Here is a 23,980-nt window from a genome sequence, read left to right on the forward strand (position 1 = left end):
CTCGGAGAAGTTATTTTCTTTCAGTGGAGTCTGTTCAGATTTCCTGATGTGTGAGTTTTGCTTTTAAATCAAAATATTTCACTTTTCCTGACATTTGTGTTTAAATTTAAACTTCTGTCTTCAAAATATTTGGTTTTAGTGACTATGGCTTAATACTGTCCCCTTAAAAGAAATATTTGCATGAAACTTCAGTTCTAACTCAACGGTATTACCAACTTAGGTCTATTTTTCTTAATGCAGTTTAATTTGAAAAATTAAGAGTGTAGCTGTTCAGGAAAAGACCACACAGGGTGAAGCACTAAGGAAAATGCATTATCAGTAAGCAGCAGGATCTGTGTTTTGTCAGTGTCCAAAAAAAGGCTATTTCCCAGCATTTTTATGTGTTTCTAATAGAAGTGCTCTCATAAATTTAAATAAAATATTGAAGATGATGCTCTTTATTAAGTTGAAAAATTAACTTCTGGTCTCCAAGGTGAGTAAATAAAACTAATATAACACCTTTTAAAGCATAGGAAATAAGCACCCAGATTTAAATAGGGAAATAATAGGTAATTTTCATGCTGAGTGCTATATTTGAGCCCATGATGGTGTCCTTATGCACATACAGATATATTTGCATGTGCAGATTGTCTGTGGTGCATTTGTGGGTGTCTTTTGCTGCAGAAATTGAAATCCACCACTGACACAGTTTAAGCAGATTTCATTTAAGACAGCTGAAATTTGGCCCTGTACATTAAATTACCCACTGCCAATAATCACATCTGTGGGAAAGGAACTGTAAAAGTAAATAAATATAAAAAGCTATCAAATGTCATCAGATGAGAATCCTCGCTCTAGTGAACCATTTTATCCTCTTTATCAGGGAAATATCCTTCAGTTATTCCAAGCTGAAAAATATGGACCAAATTCCCCATTTACATGGACTCCTGTTGTTTGTGCAGTGCCCAGAGGAGCCATAAACTTGCCTTTATGACTGGTTTGTGTCACTCAAGTGACAGCAAACAGCTGGAGCCTTTCGGGAGGAGATGGGCCAAAATACTTCAACATTTCTGTCTTTGAAGAGGAGGATTCCATGTGTTCTTTGAAATGATTTTTCCACCCAATAGAGCCAAGAACATGCTTTTGCTTTTCTCTTAAGTGTTTTATATATCCCCACTGCAAAAACATGGCAGCTAAAGCTTGGGGGTTATTAAAAGGAAGAGATTTACAGTTCTTTCATTCTAAATCGTTCTTGTAGAAAGGTCACATGTCAAACTATTCTTGATTTAAAAATCCTGGGACTTGTAAGCTTAAGGAATGCACCCCCTGGAGCAATGATGTGTGCCAGGATTTTCCAGTGCTTAGCTCACTGCTAAGCAACAGGTTTGTCTGGTTGACAGAACAACTCTGAACTGTGTCAGAAGGAATCAGTTTGGGGTCTCTGTGGGCAGAAAATGGACTGTTCCAGAGAGAAATGGAGCAGCAAGAAATCAGGAAGAAGTGATAGTCATCCTACATATCCTGCCAATGGGAATTTGCTCTGTCCTGCCTCACACAGCAAATGTCCAATGACCAGTGTTACAAAATTGGCAGTGCATCCTCAGGATCTTGGGTAGGTTCATTAGCCCTCCCAAACCTCCAGCACAGAAGGACTGCAAATGAAATAATTGATGTTGTTGTGAAGTATAGGAGCAGGAATGACCATTAGATTGGTTTGTCATATTTCCAGATGGATCCAAAAAGCAGTTGGTCCATTCATAGGATGTGAAAGATTTTTGCAACCTATCCCTTTGGCAAAATGCAGCAACTCAGCTTTATTGTAGTAAATCGGGGTCTTGTGGGGTATCCTTTGCTGATGCAGTGATAGATGCTATTAATGTATTTTTCTCTCCACAGTTCCTCCAAGTGTTGTTGGGACTAACCCTGAGAATCTGACCGTGGTGGTGAATAATTTCATCTCTCTGACTTGTGAGGTCATGGGCTTTCCACCTCCTGATCTCAGCTGGCTCAAGAATGGAAAGCCTGTCAATTCAAATTCCAACACTTTCATTGTGCCTGGTGAGGAATCTCAGCTATTCTGCAGCCTTCAGGCTCAGCTTCTGTCTGATTTGTCTTGATAGGGCCCATTGCCACTCTTCATGGGACACAGTGTCTGTGCTTAGCCTGCAGTTTTAAACCAGCCTTTGGGATTGACACAATTGCCACAGAACAAATCTCCAGCCTTCTCTCCTCGCTCCAGGTGCTCGGACACTGCAGATTCCCCGAGCCAAGCTGTCAGATGCTGGAGAATACACTTGTACTGCCAGGAACCAAGCTGGGGAAAGTCAGAAGAAGAGCTTCCTAACTGTCCTTGGTTTGTGTATTACCATTTTCTGAAATAATATCTATGGCTTGGAAAATATGGGGAGGTTTATCTGCTTTATTGGGTTGTTTCAACAAAACAAATGCAGAACTAACTGAGCTCCTTCCCCAGTGCCCCCGAGCATCAAGGCCCGGGGGGGAGCGTCAGTGACAGTGCTGAACGTGCGAGTGGGCACCCCAGTGACCCTGGACTGCGAGTCCAATGCCATCCCAGCCCCGGTCATCACCTGGTACAAGAACAGCCACATCATTCCCGACTCTTCCGCCATGGAGGTCCTGGCAGACGGGCAGACCCTGCGGATCAAGGCTGCAGAGGTGGGCCAGGCTGCAGGGAGGCTGCATCTGCCAGTGCCAAGCAATTATTTCAGTCTGTAGTGGTGTATTTTACTTGCTGCACACAGGAGATGTGTTTGCTGGAGGCTTCTCGTCCTGTGAGAAACAACTTGAGTCAGCAGAGGCACAGGCTGTTAATGTCTCTAAACTGTAGCTTTAAAGTAAGACTCCATGATGATTTCTCTTAAAACTTGCTTTTATTTTAGGTTTCTGACACGGGCCAGTATGTGTGCAAAGCCATAAATATTGCAGGACGAGATGATAAAAATTTCCATCTCAATGTTTATGGTGAGCACCTTCTGTATCATCTTCAATAATTACTGTAATAACATAGACTTTGCAGGTTAGGCAGTTCAAAATCAGTTTGCATAACATTCTTCCTGCTTCAATTCAATTCACAGTGCCTCCAAGTATAGACGGCCCTGAGCAAGAGTTGGTCAGTGAATCCATCAGTAATCCTGTCACTTTTGTGTGTGATGCTACTGGAATTCCTCCACCCACATTAGTGTGGCTTAAGAATGGAAAAACAATAGGTAACATTCTCTCGTGCTTTTCACTCCCCTTTTTCCCCTCTTTGAGGCCCCACTTTGCTGTTTGCTGTCTGGTTTGTGTTTCTTCTTCATCTGTCTCTAGACAGACTCCTATGAGAACTGATTGGAATTTTTGTTTTGAAACTTTGATGGAACAGTTTCTCCCAAAAGAGATGTTTGCTCCCTGTGGTCTGGTTTGGAATGATGACTTGTTTATGTCTTTCAGAAAACTTGGATTCTCTTGAAGTTCATATTTTATCTGGTGGAAGCAAGCTTCAGATCGCTCGCTCTCAGCTCCTGGACAGTGGCACCTACACGTGTATTGCCTCCAATCCAGAGGGAAAAGCTCAGAAAACCTATGTGCTTTCCATCCAAGGTAAGGAATGGGGAGGATGCAGGGAGCAGAACTGGTGAACATCGGGTGAATGTGACACTGTGCTGGAGACACTGAGATCACATAACCACGTAGAAAAGTGGAGAATTTGGACTGTTGTTTTTGTAACCAGAGGTGAGAGTGGTTGGAGAATTCAGTACTTCTGGTCCAAAATTTGCATGGAAAAGAATATCCTTAAGCCCGGACTGTGGAGCTTGAACAGAGTTGTGCAAGTTGTGTGTGTCTGTTGCTGGTCACATCCTTCCTCCTGCTGAGCACTGGAGCTGCCTTGGTTGGCTGTGGAGCAGCACACGGAGATGGATTTGGGAGCAGTGGTACCTGTTGTGTCACGGGAGGAGTTAGCAAAGACCTACTGCCAGAATTTCCTTAGGAACACTGCACCTCAAATGACAAATCCTTATTTGTTATGGAATTGTCTCCTGCCTTGCTGTGCATCACCCTTGGTCTGCAACTGTTGTGTTTTCCTCTGTTCCTAATGACTCATCCCCACTAATTGCACTGGTGTACCCCTGCCTGCCAGTTTTTCCCGGAGTCTGGGAATGGAATGTCAAGGTGGTTGTTTGATCAAATGTGTCTGAAATTGCTTGAAATGCTCAAAACTTCTTAGTGGGACTGACAGTCTTGACTTCATGGATATCAGGACTGTCAGCCTTGTTCCTTGGGAATACAGGCTGGAAATGACGTTGATTAGGATGTAATTAGTGTGGCCGTTCACAGGGCTATGATGATGTTGGTCACAGAATCGCAGACTGGTTTGGGCTGGAAGGGACCTTAAAGCCCATACAGTGCCACCCCTTCCCATGGGCAGGGACACCTTCCACTAGGCCAGTGTGCTCCAAGCCCCATCCAGCGTGGCCTTGGATACTTCCAGGGATCTAGGGGCAGCCACAGCTGCTGAGAACCTGCCCCAGGTGCTACACTAAATGCTGGTGCTCACAAGCTACTGCAGTGTGGCTGTTTCTAGTTCAGGTTACGTTTCTTGCTGCTGAATCTCTTCCCTCCATGGTGCATTTCCAGTTCCTCCCAGCATTGCTGGCTCTGAGATGCCGAGTGAGGTCAGTGTCCTCCTGGGACAGAGTGTCCAGCTGCTCTGCAGTGCCAGTGGAGTGCCCACCCCAGACGTGCAGTGGCTGAAGGATGGAAAAACAATTGCCAGCGATGATTTGCAAAGAATAAGGCAAGAAAAATAAGCAGACACTGCATTCTCTTGTATAATTTTAAAGCTCAGAGGGCCCTAAGGAAGGAGTGTGAGGAGAGTTGAACTGGAGCTTAGCCAGGTTAAGAACATCTCCCTCCTTAGCTTCTATAAATCAGGTATAATTTGTTAGTACTTCAATTTTTTAAAATTTTGTTTTCTTAACAGAGATAAGTATATGATATTGATATCTTTCTCAGTTAATAAATTCCATAAAAGTTCATCAGCTTCATCAAAGTTTGTTAAGGTCATTAAGTTCCTTTGGAGGGGAAAGATCTGAGCCATGGAAACATTTTACTTGATGCTTTTCATTATGGGCCCTTCAAAAGCCTGGCTGGAGTTGAATTTTAAAACAAAGTTAAACAGGACATCTCTAGGAAAAACTTGCTAGCCTATCTCTAACAATAACATTTTGCAAAACACAATGGTTCTCTCACCAAGCTCCCAGGAGCATAGAGGCAGTTACTGAAATGTCCAGACCAGACTGTTGATTTGCCAGGTCAGAGGAACACTAAACAAACTCCCTGTGCTTTGTGATGCTCCTCGTAGAGTGAGTCCAGATGGCAGCACATTAAACATCTCCAGAGCTCTCACCTCAGACACAGGGAAATACACTTGTGTGGCTACTAATCCTGCAGGAGAGGAGGACAGGATTTTCAACCTGAATGTATATGGTGAGTTCTGCCAGATGTGAAACCCAAGGTCTGCTCCATAATCCCATCCTTGGGAGCATTCCCAAGGGAGAGCCCAAAGAGGAGTGCCTGTCTGCAGTGGAATCCTGCATGCACGTGTTTCCAATTGCCTGTGCTGCAGATACTACACAGGATGCTCTGTCAATGACAAAAGGGTTGAAATTGCTGGTAAATGTGTTTTGGGATAAACAGGAATTAATTCCTTTGGTGGATTTCGTAATAGAGGGATTCTGCTTGTAGTGAATTTTTATTTCTTGTGGGAAAAAATATATTGGGGCTGATTTCCTATGACACTGCTGTTTTATTGTATTGTCTTCCCTAATTCCAATCAAAGCACATCAGCTCAGAGCAGAGAACTGATAGTTAAAGGTCCCGAGGGTTTAAAAATGAGGGAGTGTTGGAGGAAATTGCACAGTTTGACACCCAGCAGATAGTGAGTGTAACCCTTTAGCAGCACAGAGAGTGGGTATTTTATGTGAAAAATGTGCTCATTAAGTACAGTGGAGGAGAGAGGGGAGAGTTCTGCCCAGGCAGGATCTCACAGCAGGGTGGGTGTCTGTCCCACTTACACAGACTCAGAGTCAGTGGGAACACAGGCATGAATAGTGCAACAAGGGATGACCTTTGGTATCATAAATAACAGGCCTGAATGACCACAGCACATCTTTTAGGGACAGAATGGCTCTGCACAACAACAGGGAGTTTGTGCTCAGTTTGTAATGGTTGAAGTTCAAGCAATAACCAACTTAAAGATCTTGTTGGTGTCACTGTGACAGTGAGTGATGGGATCCTAACTGAGCCAGAGCCCGGAGCTGCACCTGGCTGGGCTTCTTTGTGTAGTGAGCCCCCAAGGGCATGGCTTTCAAACTAACCTGTGACCCCAAGGAGCCCCAAGGCAGCAGTGAGTGTCATCAGCCAGAATACTTACCTAGGCATTTTGAACTTCCTCTGTTTAAGAATGAAGTCAGAAGATGCATCCAGACATCAATAAACTAACTTTCCTCCTCTGTGATTACTCTGTATTTAAGATTTATTTAAGGATGTGAGTTTGAGTGGTCCCGTCTGGCTCTGGGTTCAGCCCATCCCCTCCTGCACTGTCCTCTCCCCAGGAGCTTCAGGCCCTGAGCTCTGCCTTTTTTGCCACAGGCTGGCAAATCAAAGATCATTCTACTGTCATTGTATAGTGCCTCTGATTTGAAATACGTAAATGGATGGCTTTTAGTGCTCAATGTTATTGTCTGAGGATTTACTGTACAAAAAATGGGATCTTCTCATTGAATTACCAGTGGGGCATTAGGGGCAGGATTTCCTGCAAGGTGGAATGGTTTCAAGAGCCTGTTTTAATACATTTCTTTCCGTCATTTACAAAATGCAGTTCCTCCAACGATAGCCAATAGTAAAGACGAAGCAGAGGAGCTCACTGCCCTTTTGGACACCTCCCTAAATATTGAATGTGCTGCTGCTGGGACCCCCCCGCCACAGCTCCACTGGCTGAAGAACGGCCTCCCTCTGTCTGTCTCCTCCCAGATAAGGCTGCTCTCAGCTGGGCAGATCCTCAGGTTGGTTCTCATTTCTTTTAACTAGCTCACTTTCTGTTCTCTTTTGCGGTATCAGCATAATTCTGCTCTATTTTTGGAAGCAAGAGTAAAATTTGATCCAAACCATGCCATAATAAAGGTAACGTGTTCCATGTATTCCATTTACAGCTTGTTTAAATTGCTTTTTTCCTTAGGCTTGCCCGAGTGCAGATATCTGATACTGGAGTGTACACTTGTGTAGCATCTAACAGGGCTGGAGTGCACAACAAACACTACAACCTGAGAGTTTTGGGTGAGTGTCTCTGAAATGCCTTATGTAAATAGTCTTAGTTCTTAATTTCTTAAACCTGCTCTTCAGCTTTCTTTCTCACCAACACCTTGTCACAGCCACCCACAAGTATATCTTGGAGGTAATCACTGGGGAAATACTAACCTTTTTAAGTGTTGGGGATTTTTTTAAAGTGGAAAGTATTTTAACCCTAGAAAGTCCTTACCAGAATTACCACCCATAATCATAAAATCATGGAGTGGTTTGGGCTGGATGGAACCTTAAAGCTCATCTAGTTACAACTCCCATAATGTGTCACAGGTTTTTTAGAAAGAATAATATTTAATTTCTAAGTGAAGTTTAGCACAGGAATTTAAGTGGGGAAGTGTGGAAGGGCACCTGTTCCTGCTGTTCTGTGCCCAGAATACCCCTGAGCTGTGTGTGACAGAACTCTGTCCCCCTGTCCCTGTGCTGTGTGTGACAGAGCTCTGTCCCCATGCCCTGAGCTGTGTGTGACAGAGCTCTGTCCCCCTGTCCCTGTGCTGTGGGTGACAGAGCTCTGTCCCTGTGTCCCTGTGCTGTGTGTGACAGCTCTGTCCCCGTGTCCCTGAGCTGTGTGTGACAGAACTCTGTCCCCGTGTCCCTGAGCTGTGTGTGACAGAGCTCTGTCCCCCTGTCCCTGAGCTGTGTGTGACAGAGCTCTGTCCCTGTGTCCCTGTGCTGTGTGTGACAGAGCTCTGTCCCCCTGTCCCTGAGCTGTGTGTGACAGAGCTCTGTCCCTGTGTCCCCTGAGCTGTGACAGCTCTGTCCCCCTGTCCCTGAGCTGTGTGTGGCAGAGCTCTCTCTGTCCCTGTGTCCCTGTGCTGTGTGTGACAGAGCTCTGTCCCCATGTCCCTGAGCTGTGTGTGACAGAGCTCTGTCCCCCTGTCCCTGAGCTGTGTGTGACAGAGCTCTGTCCCTGTGTCCCTGTGCTGTGTGTGACAGAGCTCTGTCCCCATGTCCCTGAGCTGTGTGTGACAGAGCTCTGTCCCCGCAGTGCCGCCCAGCCTGGACAACGCGGGAGGCACGGAGGAGGTGTTGGTGCTGCGGGGCGGTGTGGCCACCCTGGGCTGTGTGAGCGATGGCTCCCCTGTCCCCAGCGTGTCGTGGCTCAAGGACGGGCTGGCCCTGCGCCTCGGGGCTCGCCTGAGCTCCAGCAGGCACGGGATGGTGCTGCAGGTGCTGAGGGCGGAGCCTGCGGACACGGGCGGATACACCTGCGTGGCCTCCAACGCTGCCGGACAGAGCAGCAAGCACTTCGTCCTGAAGGTGCTGGGTGAGTGGTCACCTCACAGCGTGAGCAGTGACATGACACTTAAAACAGCTTCAGGGATAAGGAGTATTTCATAGGCTCACAGTATCCCAGCATGATTTGGGCTGGGAGGCACCTTAAAGCCTATCCAGTTTCACCCCCTGCCATGGGCAGGGACACTTTCCACTATCCCAGGTTGCTCCAAGCCCTGTCCAGCCTGGTCGTTTCAATAAATGATAAATGAGAGAAATAAGGAAATGAAAGATACCTAAAGATGTGTGAATGTGCAATGCAGTATGTATTTCCCAAGTACTGAAATGTGCTATAATTAATATAACCATATGCTATAAATTAGTATCTTTGCTTAGCAGAAATTCAGTTTGACAGGAAGATGCGCAGCTGAAAGCACAACAGTTAAAGGCTGATAAATATATTTGCTGAAATTATATATGTTTTACCTGTGTTTTTGAAAACATTTTCCAACTAGTAATACTAAATCATAAAATTAATAGGCAGATTCAGATAGAAATTACCTGACTTCCTCAGTGAGTTCATGATACACAGAAATAATTTAATGTAGACTAATTCTACAGACTCTACCCACAAGATCATGTTTTCAGTTGGTTTTTACAGGTGTTTTGAGTCCATAAAGAACTAGAATGTTTTTCCTTCCACAGAGCCACCTCGTATTAATGGTTCAGATGAACCAGAAGAGCTCTCTGTCATTGTTAACAACGCACTTGAGCTTCTCTGCATCTCCTCTGGCATCCCAGTGCCCAAAATTTCATGGATGAAGGATGGGCGCCCACTGCTGCAGACTGACAATATTCACGTGCTAGGAGAAGCCCTCCGAATAACCAGTGCTCAGGTAGTGTTTGTTTCAAAACAGGCTCAGTTCTGCAATCTCTAAAATGGTTCCTGCCTTAGGACCATCCTCAGAGGTGTCCTAAAAACCCCTAAAATTCACCCACCTGCATTGGTGGTTAGAGAAGGGTCCAGGGCAAACAAGCTTTAAAAACCTGAATCAATAAACTAAGGTTGGATCCAGCTGTGGATGCCCAGGTGAAGTTCCCCAGACAGAAGTTGGATAGGGCTTGGGATTGATTGCTGCTTGTTTTGTTTGTAAGACCAACACTTCTGGGCTGTAGAACGAGGAGTTTATAGGAAGGAGAAACCATCAAGATGTTAATGACACTGTGCACAAAAGGATTTCCCCAGTGCCCAAACCTGAGCCTTCCTTAGATGGATCGCTACAGCCAGTTCCATCTTTAGTGCTGGAGACACATTATCCAGAGAGATCTTATGGAGTCCTGCAACTCCTGAGCCATCTCTGAGTAACCCCATCACAGTAAAATAAAGAAGTATTCAAGAACTTCATCACTTTCTTTCCAGGAATTCTGTAGCGCCTGTGCTTGTGTTCAGGTGCTGCCTGTTGTATGTTGTTACCGTGTTTGTATTTCTTGGTTTTGCTGAATTTTTCCCATAATCTGAGGTTTCTGCTGAAGTTGTCCCTGTGTTTCCAGGTGGAGGACACAGGAAGATACATGTGTTTGGCATCTAGCCTGGCAGGGGATGATGATAAGGAATATTTGGTACGAGTGCATGGTAAGTTTAACTTGGGGGAAAAAAAAAATTTCTTCAAAGTGTAAACTGCTAAGGTACATGTCAGCATCTCATTTAACAAACACATATTCCTAAAGATGAAATACTCTGTGATATTACACCATATGGTCATAATTAATGTTTCTGGTTAAGGATGGTTATTCTGAATGTGATATACAATTAGCAGGGAAGTTCCACCTGATTTCTGTTACAATTCCAAGTCTTATTTTGAATATCCAGGAAGCTCACAGATGTCAGTATTTGGCTGGATCAAGTTTCTTGTGCTCACTCTATAGAGATGTGAAATATACTGATGTATTTAACACAGGTATTGAGAGGAAGAACTAATTAATGATACCACAGCTTTGCATTTATTTTAAACTTGAGATAAATTGGAAGTTTTCAATAAGTAGTCCTCCTGATGGTTCATATGTGTGGTGTTGATTTTGTTCTCTGTCTTTGTGCCAGTCCCCCCCAACATCGCTGGTGCCGGAGGGCCCCAGGAGGTGGCAGTGCTGCAGAACAGCCAGGTCATTCTGGAGTGCAGGTCGGACGCTGTGCCTCCTCCCACCATCTCCTGGCTGAAGGACGGAGAGCTGCTGGAGGTACCGAGGCTCCAGCCTTCGTGCTGGCCTTTTGCTCCCTGCACTTGTCACAGCAGTGCTCGAGGTCTCTTGCTCCGCTCACTCTCCCCTCAGCCCGAGTTATGTGCCTGGAACTCACAGCAGCTGGGTAGCCCCAGTGCCACTGCAGTCAGCCTCAACTGAGCCCCCAGAGCCAGCAGGCATGTGAAGTGGCCATCCCGCTGTTACTTGTTCTTTTTTCCTTTAGGGGGATCCCTTGCTCCTCCTGGATCCTCTGAGCAATGCTAGAAGCCTTCGGTAAACTCCTGAATGGCTTCCCAGGAAAGGTAGCTGAGACAAGACTGCACTCTGTGTTTCCTTTGGCTATATTATGCATCCTCCTACTCTAGTAGCATTTAGAAAGGAATTGAAATTCTTTAAAAGAAAATGGGTTGCTAATCACCAGATTTTGTACCAAGTGCATTCTTCCCACTCAGAATTCCATAGTGCCAAGACGCTGGCAAGGCAGAGAGTCTTTGCTGGTTGAGAGACAATTAGCAAGATGAGGATGGTTTATACAGAAAGAATTTTTTTCCTTCCCATCCTTGGGATCACTCACAGGTGCTTTTCAACTAAATATTGAAGTTCAGTTATTAATTGAACTTCATTGAAATTTTCTCTCAACCTTTATTCATTAATAAAGAGGAAACAAATACAGATTATGAATCGTCTCCCTTAACTGTGATTCATCACTAAACCTTCACCCAAGTTTCTGCTTGTTTCCTTTCCTCTGACATGCCATTCCTCAGGCTCTTTCTCTGTGGTAGATTTAGAAGAATTAAATATTACTGGAAGAAGGATGTGGTGGGTGAACATGTCTTACAAAGTGCTGCTAGGGACCATGATCTTAATGTAGCCCAGGAACCAGCTGGAAACAAATTTAACAGGAACATTCTACTCCTGGACAGTTAATTCTTTAATTGGGTAGTGGGGTTTTTTAATGAAAACAAGGATGAACAAGGCATGGAAATAAAATATATGAATGCTTTTTGCCTTAGCCTTCATTGGAAAGCTTGTGTTTTAAAAGCAATGCTTAGCGAACATAAACCATGAAAAGCAGCTGCTGTTAAAAACATTCACCAGGAAACGAAAGTAGAGGAAATACTGAGGTGCTCAGCCAGTAACCTGGAAATTATCTTTGCACTGCTGGTTCTCCTCCTGCCTTGTGAATTCTTGTCAGAATGTGAGGACTGAGGCTTCTTGGGACCTTAAAGCCCATCCAGTTCCACCCCTTGCCATGGGCAGGGACACCTTCCACTAGCCCAGGATGCTCCAAGCCCCGTCCAACCTTCCAGGGATCCAGGGGCAGCCACAGCTTCTCTGGGCACCCTGTGCCAGGGCCTCCCCACCTATGAGCTGATATTCTAGACATCAGGAGAAATCAGTGTCCTCCCCAATGCCTGGTTGCTTTCTCAACCCCAAAGAAATGTAACAGCTGACTAATCCTGAGCATCTGGAAATGGGTGTCCTTGGGTGTGGGAAGAGAGGTGAGGAGCTCCTTGGCAAATCATCCCCCTTGCCTGGAAAAGTGAAGGCGTCACAGTGACGAGAGGGCTGGAGAAAGGCAGGTTCTTGGCCTGCAGTGTTATTTCAATTTAAGTATCACTGGTTTTGTGAAGCAGCCTTGTTGTGGGGGATGTCATTCCTCCTGCTTTTGTTGTCTTCCAGTGAGCAGATTTTGAGGTGTCAGGCCTGCCCTAGTCCATCTCTGTATCCTGAGTGATGGAATTGTGCAGCACCACCTTCTCTGGCAGCAGAACTATGGAAAGATCTGGCCTCCAGCAGCTTTGGAGTTCTGGCACTCTTCAGGGATTTTGGAAATGCACTTTGAGGGTTAAGAAAAGAAGTAGATAGGCGCTTCCTGGCCTAACCTGTCTTTTTTCAAACACTTCAAGACTTGCTGAATTTGTATTTTTTTTCCGAAGTCGGTTTTCTGGATTACTTTGAGTAGAGACTAAGGATTAAGTTACAGCTTCATCCCCTGTCTTATGTCATCTCTAGGTTTCTGTGTTTAGAAACCATCACACAGGTTGTGTTCTCAACAGGAAAGGCCAGTGATTGCCCAAAATCTGTCAATAACCCACCCTGCTAGTGAATTGGGTCACCTGAGAGCTCCAGCCCTGCACTGCAGCCTTGGAGCTGGTGCCTGGTGTGAAGCAGGCTACCAGCGTGCTACTGCAGAACCAGAGGAGTTTCACTTCTCTGGGATGCCCTTCTCAGACTCTCTAACCAGAAGAGTAGATGGGAATGTCAGCTTTCAATTCCATCCAGAGGGTGGCACATACTGGAAAAGCTGAGTTTGTGCTCTTTTTCCTGCTGGTTTTTATCCAGTCAGGTCTCTGAGCACTCGTAGCTGATGTTGCTGTCAGTGATTGATGCAGGCACGACCCAGGCTGGGTATGGTAACAGTGCTCTCACTGAACTGGCTTCTGGCAGGGGCGGTGGAGTCACTGTAGCGCTGGGAAGAGGGGCAGCCTGTGCCCAGAACTGCTAGCTGGTGAACTCCCGGCTGGTAAACTGAGCTGGCTAAGCCTGTGCTGCCTCCCACCTGAGCCAGTCTGTGATGCTGGAAGAACAGTGTAGAGAAACTTCTATTCCTTCTGCCTGTGGAGCGCATAGATCATAAAGATATTAAATTAATCATGTGGTATTAGCTTCCCCTTCCATTAAAACTCCAGAGCCCTTTGGCTCTGTAACAGCTGCCTCCTTCAGGCACAAGCCCCAGCAGGGGTTTCAATGGAGAGCCAGTAAGCAGTGATAAGTTTTGAAAACTACCCTCTTCTCTTCAGGGATGTAAAGGCAGCAATGAGTTTGGTCCCTGGTTTATCGGTGCCCTTCTCTCCTGGCTTTTATTGCTGTGCAGCGGAAGGATGTTCAGTGCTCACGAGAGGCCAGCAGTGAAGCTCTAAACCCCTGCCTGTGTCTGTGTGCCCACAGGGAGGCCCCCGGCTGCGGATCCTGTCCAGCGGGAGGTACCTGCAGATCAACAACGCCGAGCTGGGTGACAGCGCCAGATACACCTGTGTGGCCAGGAACGTGGCAGGGGAAACCACCAGGGAGTTCCTGCTGGCAGTGCACGGTAACGTCATGGAGCAGCCTCAGGCAGCTTGGGCTTTGCATGGCATTTCTGCAGGAGCTCAGGCAGCAGGGACTGAGCATTTGTGGTTGCTTTCCAGGCACGTGTTGGCCACTCAGGCCATGCCCAAACTGTGGGGCCATGTGCACGGCCTCGTGTCCCACTGCCAAGTCCACAGCTGGCCCCCAGACTAAGGGACCTGCTGGGCACTCCCCATGGCTCACTCTCCATCCATCTGTGCTTCTGTGAGCAGGGGCTGCATCCAGCCATCATCTGACATGGAGTCAGGATACATCCAGAGCGAACACCCATGTCCAGGACTGACAAACACTCTTGGACAAACCCAGAGCAATTGTTAGAAGCATTTGACTGGCACCTTGGGAACAAGGTTTCACAGCTGGCTTGGCCACCACTTTGGCAGGTTACTTGAGAGCTGTGGCAGCTTCTCTGCACCTGGAGAGGACAGGGCTTGAGAGGCCTTATGCTCGATACTTGTCCTGTGCTACCATAGCCCTGAGCTCCATTTTAAACCTTTTTATTTTCTCACCTCTAGTCTGATGAGAAGCTGTTCTACTCTCACAGTCAGGTGACTGGAGGGAACTTTTTCCCTTTTTCTGTTCTGTTCCCAGCCCAGTCACATGGGCCCTGCCTTACACTGTGCTCCCAATGATTTGCCTTACCTGGTCCAGCTGAAGTCCTTTTTTGTCAGAGAGTAATCAGGAAGCAAGGGTATCCCCACTAACTTAGCTTGCTGAATTCCATGTGCTGAACTCCCACTGTTTTAGCTCAGTGATGCCCTTTGCACTAACTTGCAGAGCTGACCTTTGCAGTGCACTTCAGCCAAACTTTCTTTCTCCTTCCCTGCTGCACCTTGGCAATTACCATCACCCAGAATGGTAAGAAATTTGTTCCTGTCTTTCCAGTGACCCCAAACCTGCTGCTGCACCTCTTTTCATGTGTTCAGTTTCAATCATGGCAATGTAGAATTACTTCCTTTGTATTATCAGCAATTCTCCCTTGCAGTGGCTCCCACGATCCGGAGCAGCCCCCAGACTGCTGTGGTGCACATCAATGCCTCTGCCCTGCTGGAGTGTGCTGCAGAAGGAGTCCCAGCCCCCAGGATCACCTGGAGGAAGGATGGGGCTGTTTTTACTGGAAACAATTCCAGGTATTGTCCAGAAGTCAGCATAAATATTCTTCATTGCTATTTAAGAACATATTTATTACAGAAACTTAATTAGACATGAAATTGTTCTACAGAAAAGTAGCAGCACCAAAGGTTTCACCCTTTTGCTGTTAAGAAGGATAAAAAAACTCCTTTGGCAACCAAATATAATAATAATTATTCTGACATTAGAGATTTTGAGCAGTAAATGTGAAAGATCTTTAGATTTTTATATATACACAGACTTTTAGGATGAAGCCAAGCAATTCACGCAGACCAAAAGCTATTCTGTACTTTCTAATACATGAAACTTTTTATACATGTTCTAGTACCAACTTTTATTATAGTGAATGGTTTCTGTCTTCTGACTGTTTTATAGGGAAGTAGTTTGGTATTTTCTAGAACTGAGCAAATGCTAAGGAATTCTGTTATATTGCAAAGAAAAAGTACAGGCATTAATTAGGGTTTTTAAGGTTAAATGAGAAACCATAAAAAAGGGGGTTGGGTGTTTTCTGTAAATCCAGTATAATTTATGTGAAATCACCATGTCAGCCAGATTTCATCATTTCTTTGGGAAATGGATGTGCTGGGAAAGAGTAAAATATGTGAGAAAACTCCGCGCCCCGATGAACGCATGGCACATTTAGGCCGTTGGTTGTGTCTCCTGAGTCATCTCTTGCTCTGCGCTGCCAGGGCAGCCCGTGGCCCTGTGGATGGATGGTGGGCAGCACCATTTGCTCTGTTGCAGGTATTCCGTATTGGAGGATGGGTCCCTGCACATCCCCTGGGCACAGGTGGCTGACTCGGGCAGATACGTGTGCATGGCCACCAACGCCGTGGGCAGCGAGCGCCGGCGCGTCGACCTGCACGTCCTTGGTAAAGCTTGGGGCTGAAGCCGCTGACAGCAGGTTTCTTCTGCCAGAGGCAGTTTCAGTTTAGCCCCTTCTTAGCTGCTCTGGTAAAAAAAAAAAAAGGGAGAAATGTACAGTCTTAGGAATACATCCTAAGTATTCCTGAGAATGAACTATTTATTCCTTATCCTGAACTAGGAAGACTTGACGCACCCCGTGCTCTGTGTTAATCGGTTTACTGCTGTCAAATCAGTCTTTATAAAAATTAAGTCAATGTGTTCAGACAGTTCAGCTCAACATATTTAGGTGCGAGAGAAATGTGTGGGTGTGCATATATATATATATGTGTGTGTGTGTGTGTGTGTAATTGTTCTAAATAATTAGGCTTTGTTTGTCCTTAGTTCCTCCAGCTATTGCTCCTGGGCAGACGAATATCACAGTTACTGTAAATGTGCAAACCACTTTGCCTTGTGAAGCCACTGGAATTCCCAGACCAGTAATTAGCTGGAAAAAGAATGGGCATCTGCTTAGTGTTGACCAGAACCAGAATACATACAGGTGAGAGGTGTTTTCTGTTTCACTCTGGGTTTTAAGTTTTCAGGGATGATTTTGGCACTTGAAAAATCTAGCTGTGCTTAAACACTACCTTGTCTAGCCAGCAAATTCAGTGGGCTGATTACCTGAGAAGGAAAGAAGTATTTTAATGGCTTTTACTTTCTTTTTCCTTTGTTCAGACTTCTGTCTTCAGGTTCCTTAGTAATCATTTCTCCCACTGTGGATGACACTGCTGTCTATGAGTGCTCTGTGTCAAATGATGCAGGAGAAGATCAAAGAGCAGTTGAGCTCACTGTTCAAGGTACAGGGGATATTGCTATTACATGTGTGTGGCACCCAGAACTTCCTTGAGGTGTTCCAATGTTGAGATGAGATTTTTATTTCATTCCTCTTTGATACTGATATCCATAAGTCTCTGGTGTTTCCAAGGATTTGTAACAAGTGAACATGGGCAAATAACCTTTGCCCTGCTCTTCATTTTCAGTGCCCCCATCCATAGCAGATGAAGCCACAGAGCTCCTGGTAACAAAGCTGTCTCCAGCTGTGGTTTCCTGCACCGCCTCTGGAGTTCCCATCCCCTCAGTTCATTGGACCAAAAATGGCATCAAGTTGCTTCCTAGAGGAGATGGCTACAGAATTCTCTCTTCAGGTAATGTGCTGCAGGAAATCAGTGCAGTCAGGCACATCTGTAAGTAATGAATTACAGAAATGCAAACAATCCCCCAAAGATCCCCTCTCCAATGGCTTGGAATGAAATGAGGGATGCTGCAAGGGAGCACCTGTGTCTCGAGGATACTCTGCATGTTGTGGTGCTCTCTCTGCCCCAGGAGCTGTGGAGATCCCCTCTGCCCAGCTGGCCCACGGGGGCAGGTACACCTGCGTGGCCCGGAACGCCGCGGGCTCTGCCCACAGGCATGTCACTCTGCATGTGCATGGTAAGATGGAGGCTGAAGAGCAAGGCTGTTCTGGCAGCCAGCATTGCTACTTCAGCCTGCTCAGGTTGTGCAATTTTAGTGCTCTTCTGTATTTTCCTAGCCTTGAATGTTCTGCTTTTCCTTTTTCTTTCATTCCACAGAGGCGCCCGTTATACAGGCCCAGCCGGGGGCGTTGGATGTCATTGTGAACAATCCCATTGTGCTGCCCTGTGAGGCCACAGGCACTCCTCAGCCTGTGATCACATGGCAGAAGGAGGGCATCAACATCATCACCACAGGTATCCTCCCAAAGCCTGGGACCCCGCCTGCTCCCATGACACAGACACCCATTTTCTTTTCTGAAACTTGGGTTCCTCCTCTCCGTTCATTTAAAACCAAACATCAAACCAGAAGTGGCATACTTCAATTATATTTGCTTTAGGGAACAGTTACATCATCCAGCCAAGTGGCAGTTTGCAGATTGCCAGAGCAGCTGTGGAAGATGGTGGCACATACATGTGTGTTGCTCAGAATCCAGCTGGCACTGCTCTGGGGAAGATCAAGCTGAAAGTTCAAGGTAAATCACCTTTTCAATGCCTTCTCTTGGTCCAAACACAATTCTGAGCAATAGAAAGGGACCTAAGTGCTTTCCTGTTTGATGTGATGCTGAACAGAGCCCAGCAGGTTTATTTCTTTTAGTTTGATGTCTGCTTTAGGATATGCTTTTAGAATTATTTTCACTAAGATATAAAGTGTTCCATGCTTCTTACAGCATCTACTTCTTTTAATAATTGTCTTTGTTCCTTCCAGTTCCTCCGGTTATCAAGTCCCACGTGAAGGAATACGTCATTGCTGTTGATCAGTCTGTCACTCTGCAGTGTGAGGCTGAAGGCTACCCTGGGCCAGAGATCAGCTGGCATAAGGATGGGCAACAGATAACAGAGTCCATGCAAAGGAGGATCCTGAGCACAGGAGCTCTGCAGATCCTGTTTGTGCAGCCCAGGGACGGCGGCCGCTACACCTGCACAGCGGCAAATCCCGCGGGATCCAGCACCTCCAGCACGGAGCTCACCGTGCACAGTGAGGAACTCTTCTGGGAGGGTGGGGGGCACTGCAACGGCTGGTCCAGACAGGCTGAGGACTCCCCACCCCTGGAAGTGTCCAAGGCCAGGTTGGACGGGGCTTGGAGCAACCTGGCTAGTGGAAGGTGTCTCTGTGCATGGCAGGAGGTTGGAATGAGATGGGCTCTAAGGTCCCTTCCAGCCTGTCACGATCCGCTAATGCAAGCGGGGGTCGTGATGGTTCGTTTATCGATCTCAGAGTGTAAAAGGACACAAGAGATTTCAGTTTTAATCAAAACAGTGCACCTTTATTAAGTGCCCACAACACAGTAATGCAATAGAAGAGAGTAAGAGGGAGAGAGAGAGAGAGAGAGAAACAAAGTAGAGAGGGGGAAAAAGTGAGGCAATAGCTACCAACGGATGAGACGAAGTCCTCGTGGTCTTCTGCCAATAGATTCGTCTTCTTTCCATGGGGAGATCTCTGACTCGGTTATTTCAGAAGGTCCCTTTATAGTCCTTTTCAGAAGCGAGGGGCAACTGGCCAAGAGGTTGGGAAATCTACAGCCGTTGTTATGGGGTCTGTTGCTTTGGGAAACAGGTACAGGACAGACGTACAAGACAGGTGTACTGGAGAGGTGCACAGGACAGGTCATTCCTTTCCGCTTCAGCGCAGTCCTTCCCGCCTGGGCAGCAAGAACGGCGCAGTCCATTGTGACCTGCACGAATTTTCCTCAGGAATGTGTACCAGTTCCCAGTGGGCACACCCGTAGGCCACACTTGGCAAACAATCCCACCTCAGCCAGGCCAGGACTGCTGTGTTCAGTCTCTGTCCTTGGCGATGATCGTGAGGCAGATGAGGGATCTTCGGACCGTCTCTTACACAGCCCAAACCATCCTGTTATTCTGTGATAAGTGGGACTGTAGGGAAACAATGTGTATCAGCGTGACCCCACAGAGAGTAGGGAGCTAGGGATGTCCAGGGAGGAGTTCAGAAAAAACTGTGCTACTTAATATAGGGGAATGTTACTGAGTTGTAATATTGGCCAGTTGCTTGAATTTCAGCACATGGTCACTGATGGACATGGACAATCCAGAAGGTCCAGACAGGGGTTTTTTCAGTCCAGTGTTGTGCTTGGATAATACCCAGAAAAAATGTTTCTAATGTCCTCCCCACAGTTCCACCCAGGATCCACAGCACGGATACGCAGTACACGGTCACGGAGAGCTCCCAGGCTGTTCTGTCCTGTGTGGCTGAGGGGATCCCAACACCAACAATTAACTGGAGGAAGGACAACATGCTGTTAAGAGAGACAGTGGGAAAATACCAGACTGTGCCTGGTGGAGACCTCATTTTGGACAATGTTGTTGTAAGTTCCCTAAAGCTAAGCTATTACTGGACACATTTGGCAGTGATAAGATCCGCTTCTGGGTTAGTCATTGTTTTATTTTGATTTCTTGTTCTTAGTGTTCCAAAATAATTTTAAAAGTTTCATTTTCCACTGGGGAGTAAACTCTATGAAGAATTTGTAGTGGTAAATCCCCAGAAAGGGTAAAAAGAAGTGTTGGTCATCCTTCAAATTTAGGGAAGTGGAAGAGCTCAGCTGAGCATTTCTGCTGAATGCTTGTTCCAAACCTTTCAGGATTCTCTTACTGATACAAGTGGTGTGTGCTGAAGGATATATCCAAGCTGTAGGATATATCCCAGCTGAAATTTCCCCATCATGTTTCCTTCCAGCCTGAAGACTCTGGCAGTTACACCTGCATTGCCACCAACACTGCTGGGGAGGACACGCACACGGTCACCCTGACAGTCCACGTGCTCCCAGCTTTCACTGAACTGCCTGGAGATGTAGCCTTGACCAAAGGAGAACAGCTCAGGTTAACCTGCAAAGCAACTGGGATACCTGTCCCCAGAATAACGTGGACCTTTAACAATAACATCATTCCAGGTGGGTCCCTGATGGTCATTTGGCTGCAGAGTTGTTTTCCCCTGTGCAGCATTGCAGCTTAGGGCAGGGAATAAGAAAACTCTAGCTGGAATAAACTGTTAGTGATTGTGTGAGGAGTATCTTTAGTGTTATGCAATCATGTACTTAAACTGCCTCTGAGACAAAGCTATAAGGAAGGTAATTAAGAAATCATCCCTCTTCTGTTGCCAGTAATGGAACACATTAAAAACATTCATATCTGATGGTATTTACTCAGCATCCAGCCACTGATGCTCAAAATTAAGGGGCAGCTGAAGTGAATGGGTGCTTGTGGGCACGTGTCACTGCAGGGGCTTTCTGTGCATTCCTGGAGGGCCTCTGAGCTGTGTTGCTGAGCAGTGCACAGATTCAAATGCTCCTGTGAGCTGTGTCTGTTTCAATCCCTGGAATGACCCTTTCCCTGCTCTGCCTGCAGCGCAGTACGACGATGTCAATGGGCACAGTGAGCTGCTCATTGAGAGGGTGTCCAAGGAGGACTCCGGGACCTACGTGTGCTCTGCAGAGAACACAGTGGGCTCCATCAAGGCCATTGGCTTCGTGTACGTCAAAGGTAGGTGAAATTCAGCAGCTGTGGTCATTGCTGGGCAATGTAACCATTGGGTTTGGATGGTGGAGTCAGAATGGGATGAGTGGGAAGGGACCTTAAAACTCATCCAGTGCCACCTCCTGCCATGGGCAGGGACACCTTCCACTAGCCCAGGCTGCTCCAAGCCCCACCCAACCTGAGCTTGGACACTTCCAGGGATCATGGGGCAGCCACAGCTTCTCTGGGCAACCTGTGCCAGGGCCTCCCCACCCTCCCTGGGAACAATTTCTCCCTAATATCCAATTTGAACCTTCCTGCTGTCAGTTTAAAGCCATCCCCCCTAGTATTTAATACCTTGCTGATGGCTAAATGGGAAAAATCCGAACAGGTTGAAATTCCCCCTTCAGAAAGTCAGAGGTGAGTGATCCCTGCCAGCGGTTATCATTAAGGACATTTTATTTTGGCTCTACTATTTCTCTGCCATCCCTTGTTTTTTCAGAGCCTCCAGTCTTCAAAGGGGATTACCACTCCAGCCGAATCGAGCCCTTGGGTGGCAATGCCATGTTGAATTGTGAAGTCAGGGGAGATCCCCCTCCAACCATCCAGTGGAGCAAAAAAGGAGTGGGAGTTCAGATTAGCAACAGAATCCGACAGCTTGTGAATGGTTCCCTCGCTATCTACGGCACCGTGGTGAGTCCTGCCCTGATACTGAGTGTCTGCCTTGAACTTGATACTGATATTGCTGATCACGTTGGTTTGAAAGAGTCAGGCTAGCCATTTATCCTTTTTTGCTTTTACCTTTAACAAATGTTTTCATTCAGACTAGAATTAGATTCAAATTATTGAGGCAAAAACCCCCAGGGGGTCAGAGTTCTCCCTGCTTGTCAGAAGGACTGAATTTACATACTAATTGTTGGTGTGTGAGATCCTGGTCATGACCATTTAAATGGGACCTTTGCTCTTGACCTTAAGAGAGCTGTGTTCTACGGGTCAGCTGAAAAGCAGTTGCATTCTCCACGTGCAAATCTCTTATTCCAAATCTAGTTTCCTAATCTGAACAACAAGATCCCTATTTTTCCCCATGAACTCGTGTCTGCATTTCGAATTGGGGTTAAGATTCCCTGCCAGGTGGGGTCCTGTGAACTGAGCCCCTGTTTTGTTCCTCAGAATGAAGATGCTGGTGACTACAAGTGTGTGGCAACCAACGAGGCGGGCGTGGTGGAGCGCAGCCTGACACTGACCCTACAGAGTAAGGCTCAAAGGGAGACTTAATGCCCCTTATGGGAGTGAAAACCTGCCTGTGGGGAGGTGCAGGCAGCTCCTGGGAGAGTGTTGCAGGTTGGGCACTGCCCTGGAGGTTTGGACTCATCTCCTCTTCCATGGGATCGTAGAACAGCTTGGGTTGGAAGGGCCCTTGAAGATCACCTGCTGTGGGCAGGGACACCCTGCACTAGAGCTGGTTGCTCCTTGAACACTTCCAGGGCTGGGGCAGCCAGAGCTTCTCTGGGCATCTTTCATCATGAATATTTGAGAGTCTGGTCTAAGCTGTAATTGAGGTCAAAGAAGAGAGGAATGTAAAGGGCGGTTGAGCCTTAGAAACCAGTGTGGAATGGGCTGAATCACTCTCTGAAAGTGCCTGTTTCTCTTAGTTCACTCAATACAGCTGGAATAAACTAGACTCCCAACCTATCAATTAAGCAGGTTACATGAGGTGAATCCTAATTCTCACTGACAATATTTTATTTTTCGCAAAAATAATGTTAGAATTTTTCTTTGCTAGTAGGAGAATTTCTAAACATGCCCTTCCTACTATAGCCTCAAGCAGTGTGGGTCTGTTCTTTACCCCTCTGTTGTCTCTTGACATGATTAATAACATTTTCCTGTGGGTTTTATGAAAAACAACCCATTTTGGCAATAAAGAAGAGCATGTGCTCATGTAGCTGGGCCTTAATCTCCACTTCAGTGCTCAGATTGCTGCATATTCAAACCAGCCTATTGCTGGTGTTGTAACGTGTGTCTGTTTGGCGGCACTTGGGAATGTGGTTTCGTGGTGAACATCAATGGTGGTGCTGGGTTGATGGTTGGACTTGGTGATCTGAAAGGTCTTTTCTATCCTTAAGGATTCTGTGTTTCTGTTTTGCCAGTGGGGGGTCAGCAATAATAATTTTAGTCAAAGTAAACTGATTTAGGATTTCTCTGCGCTCGCTTTAATACTAAATCAATCAAACCTGTGCCCATGTGCTGTTGCCCAAAGAACCCTTTATCTTCCAGGCCCCCCAGTGATCACTGTTGAACCGGTGGGGACCGTGCTGGAAGCCGGTGCCACGGCACTGCTGGACTGCCAGGCCAGAGGAGAGCCCCCTCCCACTATCAGCTGGTCCCGCCAGGGACAGCCTGTGCTGGGTGATGACAGAGTGACCCTGCTGCCCAACGGCTCCCTGCGCATCGCCGCGCTGCAGAGGGAGGACACCTCGGAGTACGAGTGTGTAGCCAGGAATCTCCTGGGATCTGTCCTCGTCACAGCCCCCCTGACCGTGCAGGGTAGGTGCACAAAACATCAAAGAGTGACTTTGAAGCTGGTAGATGACAGCATTAATCTGGATCAAATGTGGTCAAGGTACATCTCGCCCACATTTACAGTTGAGATGTTTGATCTTACCTTCTTTATAAGCATTAGGTCTAAGGTAAGCCTAGTGTGAAGTGTCAGTGGGATCTCTTTCATTAAATTTTATTCCATTATGCTCATTCAGCTGGGAGAGACAGAGGCTGTGAAGGGTAAGAGACAAAAATAATAATGAAAGGGTTTTGAACAAGATCCCATCCTCAGAACACGTCGTAACTGAACTGTGCCTCTAAAGAAAAGCACTTAGGAGCATACGCAGTAATTGTCTTTGAACTACGGTAAGAGATTTTTGCACAGAAATGACATGAAGTGAGTTGGATTTCCAAGGGTCAGGAAGTTCAGTTTTCACTTGTCTCTGTCAGCCTAAGAGAGCTGTAGGCACCAGCAGTGCCAGCAGCATCCCTGCTCCCCTTGC

The 23,980-nt window shown here is 46.5% G+C and overlaps 1 protein-coding gene across 1 annotated transcript in view; it reads left to right on the top strand.

Annotated features, from left to right (window-relative positions):
* HMCN1 (hemicentin 1) overlaps positions 1-23,980 on the top strand; it is a 173,542-nt gene that overhangs the window by 126,401 nt on the left and 23,161 nt on the right. Inside the window, 30 exon segments of the mRNA XM_039555766.1 lie at positions 1,876-2,037; positions 2,219-2,332; positions 2,453-2,655; positions 2,880-2,961; positions 3,075-3,206; positions 3,430-3,579; positions 4,615-4,774; positions 5,342-5,466; positions 6,860-7,043; positions 7,217-7,314; positions 8,327-8,605; positions 9,259-9,449; positions 10,105-10,186; positions 10,652-10,788; positions 13,744-13,885; positions 14,906-15,050; positions 15,796-15,923; positions 16,300-16,456; positions 16,633-16,754; positions 16,938-17,102; positions 17,281-17,388; positions 17,529-17,666; positions 17,810-17,944; positions 18,178-18,447; positions 19,605-19,795; positions 20,164-20,377; positions 20,832-20,966; positions 21,442-21,632; positions 22,110-22,191; positions 23,214-23,483. Coding sequence (XP_039411700.1) covers positions 1,876-2,037; positions 2,219-2,332; positions 2,453-2,655; positions 2,880-2,961; positions 3,075-3,206; positions 3,430-3,579; positions 4,615-4,774; positions 5,342-5,466; positions 6,860-7,043; positions 7,217-7,314; positions 8,327-8,605; positions 9,259-9,449; positions 10,105-10,186; positions 10,652-10,788; positions 13,744-13,885; positions 14,906-15,050; positions 15,796-15,923; positions 16,300-16,456; positions 16,633-16,754; positions 16,938-17,102; positions 17,281-17,388; positions 17,529-17,666; positions 17,810-17,944; positions 18,178-18,447; positions 19,605-19,795; positions 20,164-20,377; positions 20,832-20,966; positions 21,442-21,632; positions 22,110-22,191; positions 23,214-23,483 — 4,692 coding nt within the window.

This window comes from Corvus cornix, chromosome 8 (genome assembly GCF_000738735.6).
Source record: "Corvus cornix cornix isolate S_Up_H32 chromosome 8, ASM73873v5, whole genome shotgun sequence".
NCBI lineage: Eukaryota > Metazoa > Chordata > Aves > Passeriformes > Corvidae > Corvus > Corvus cornix.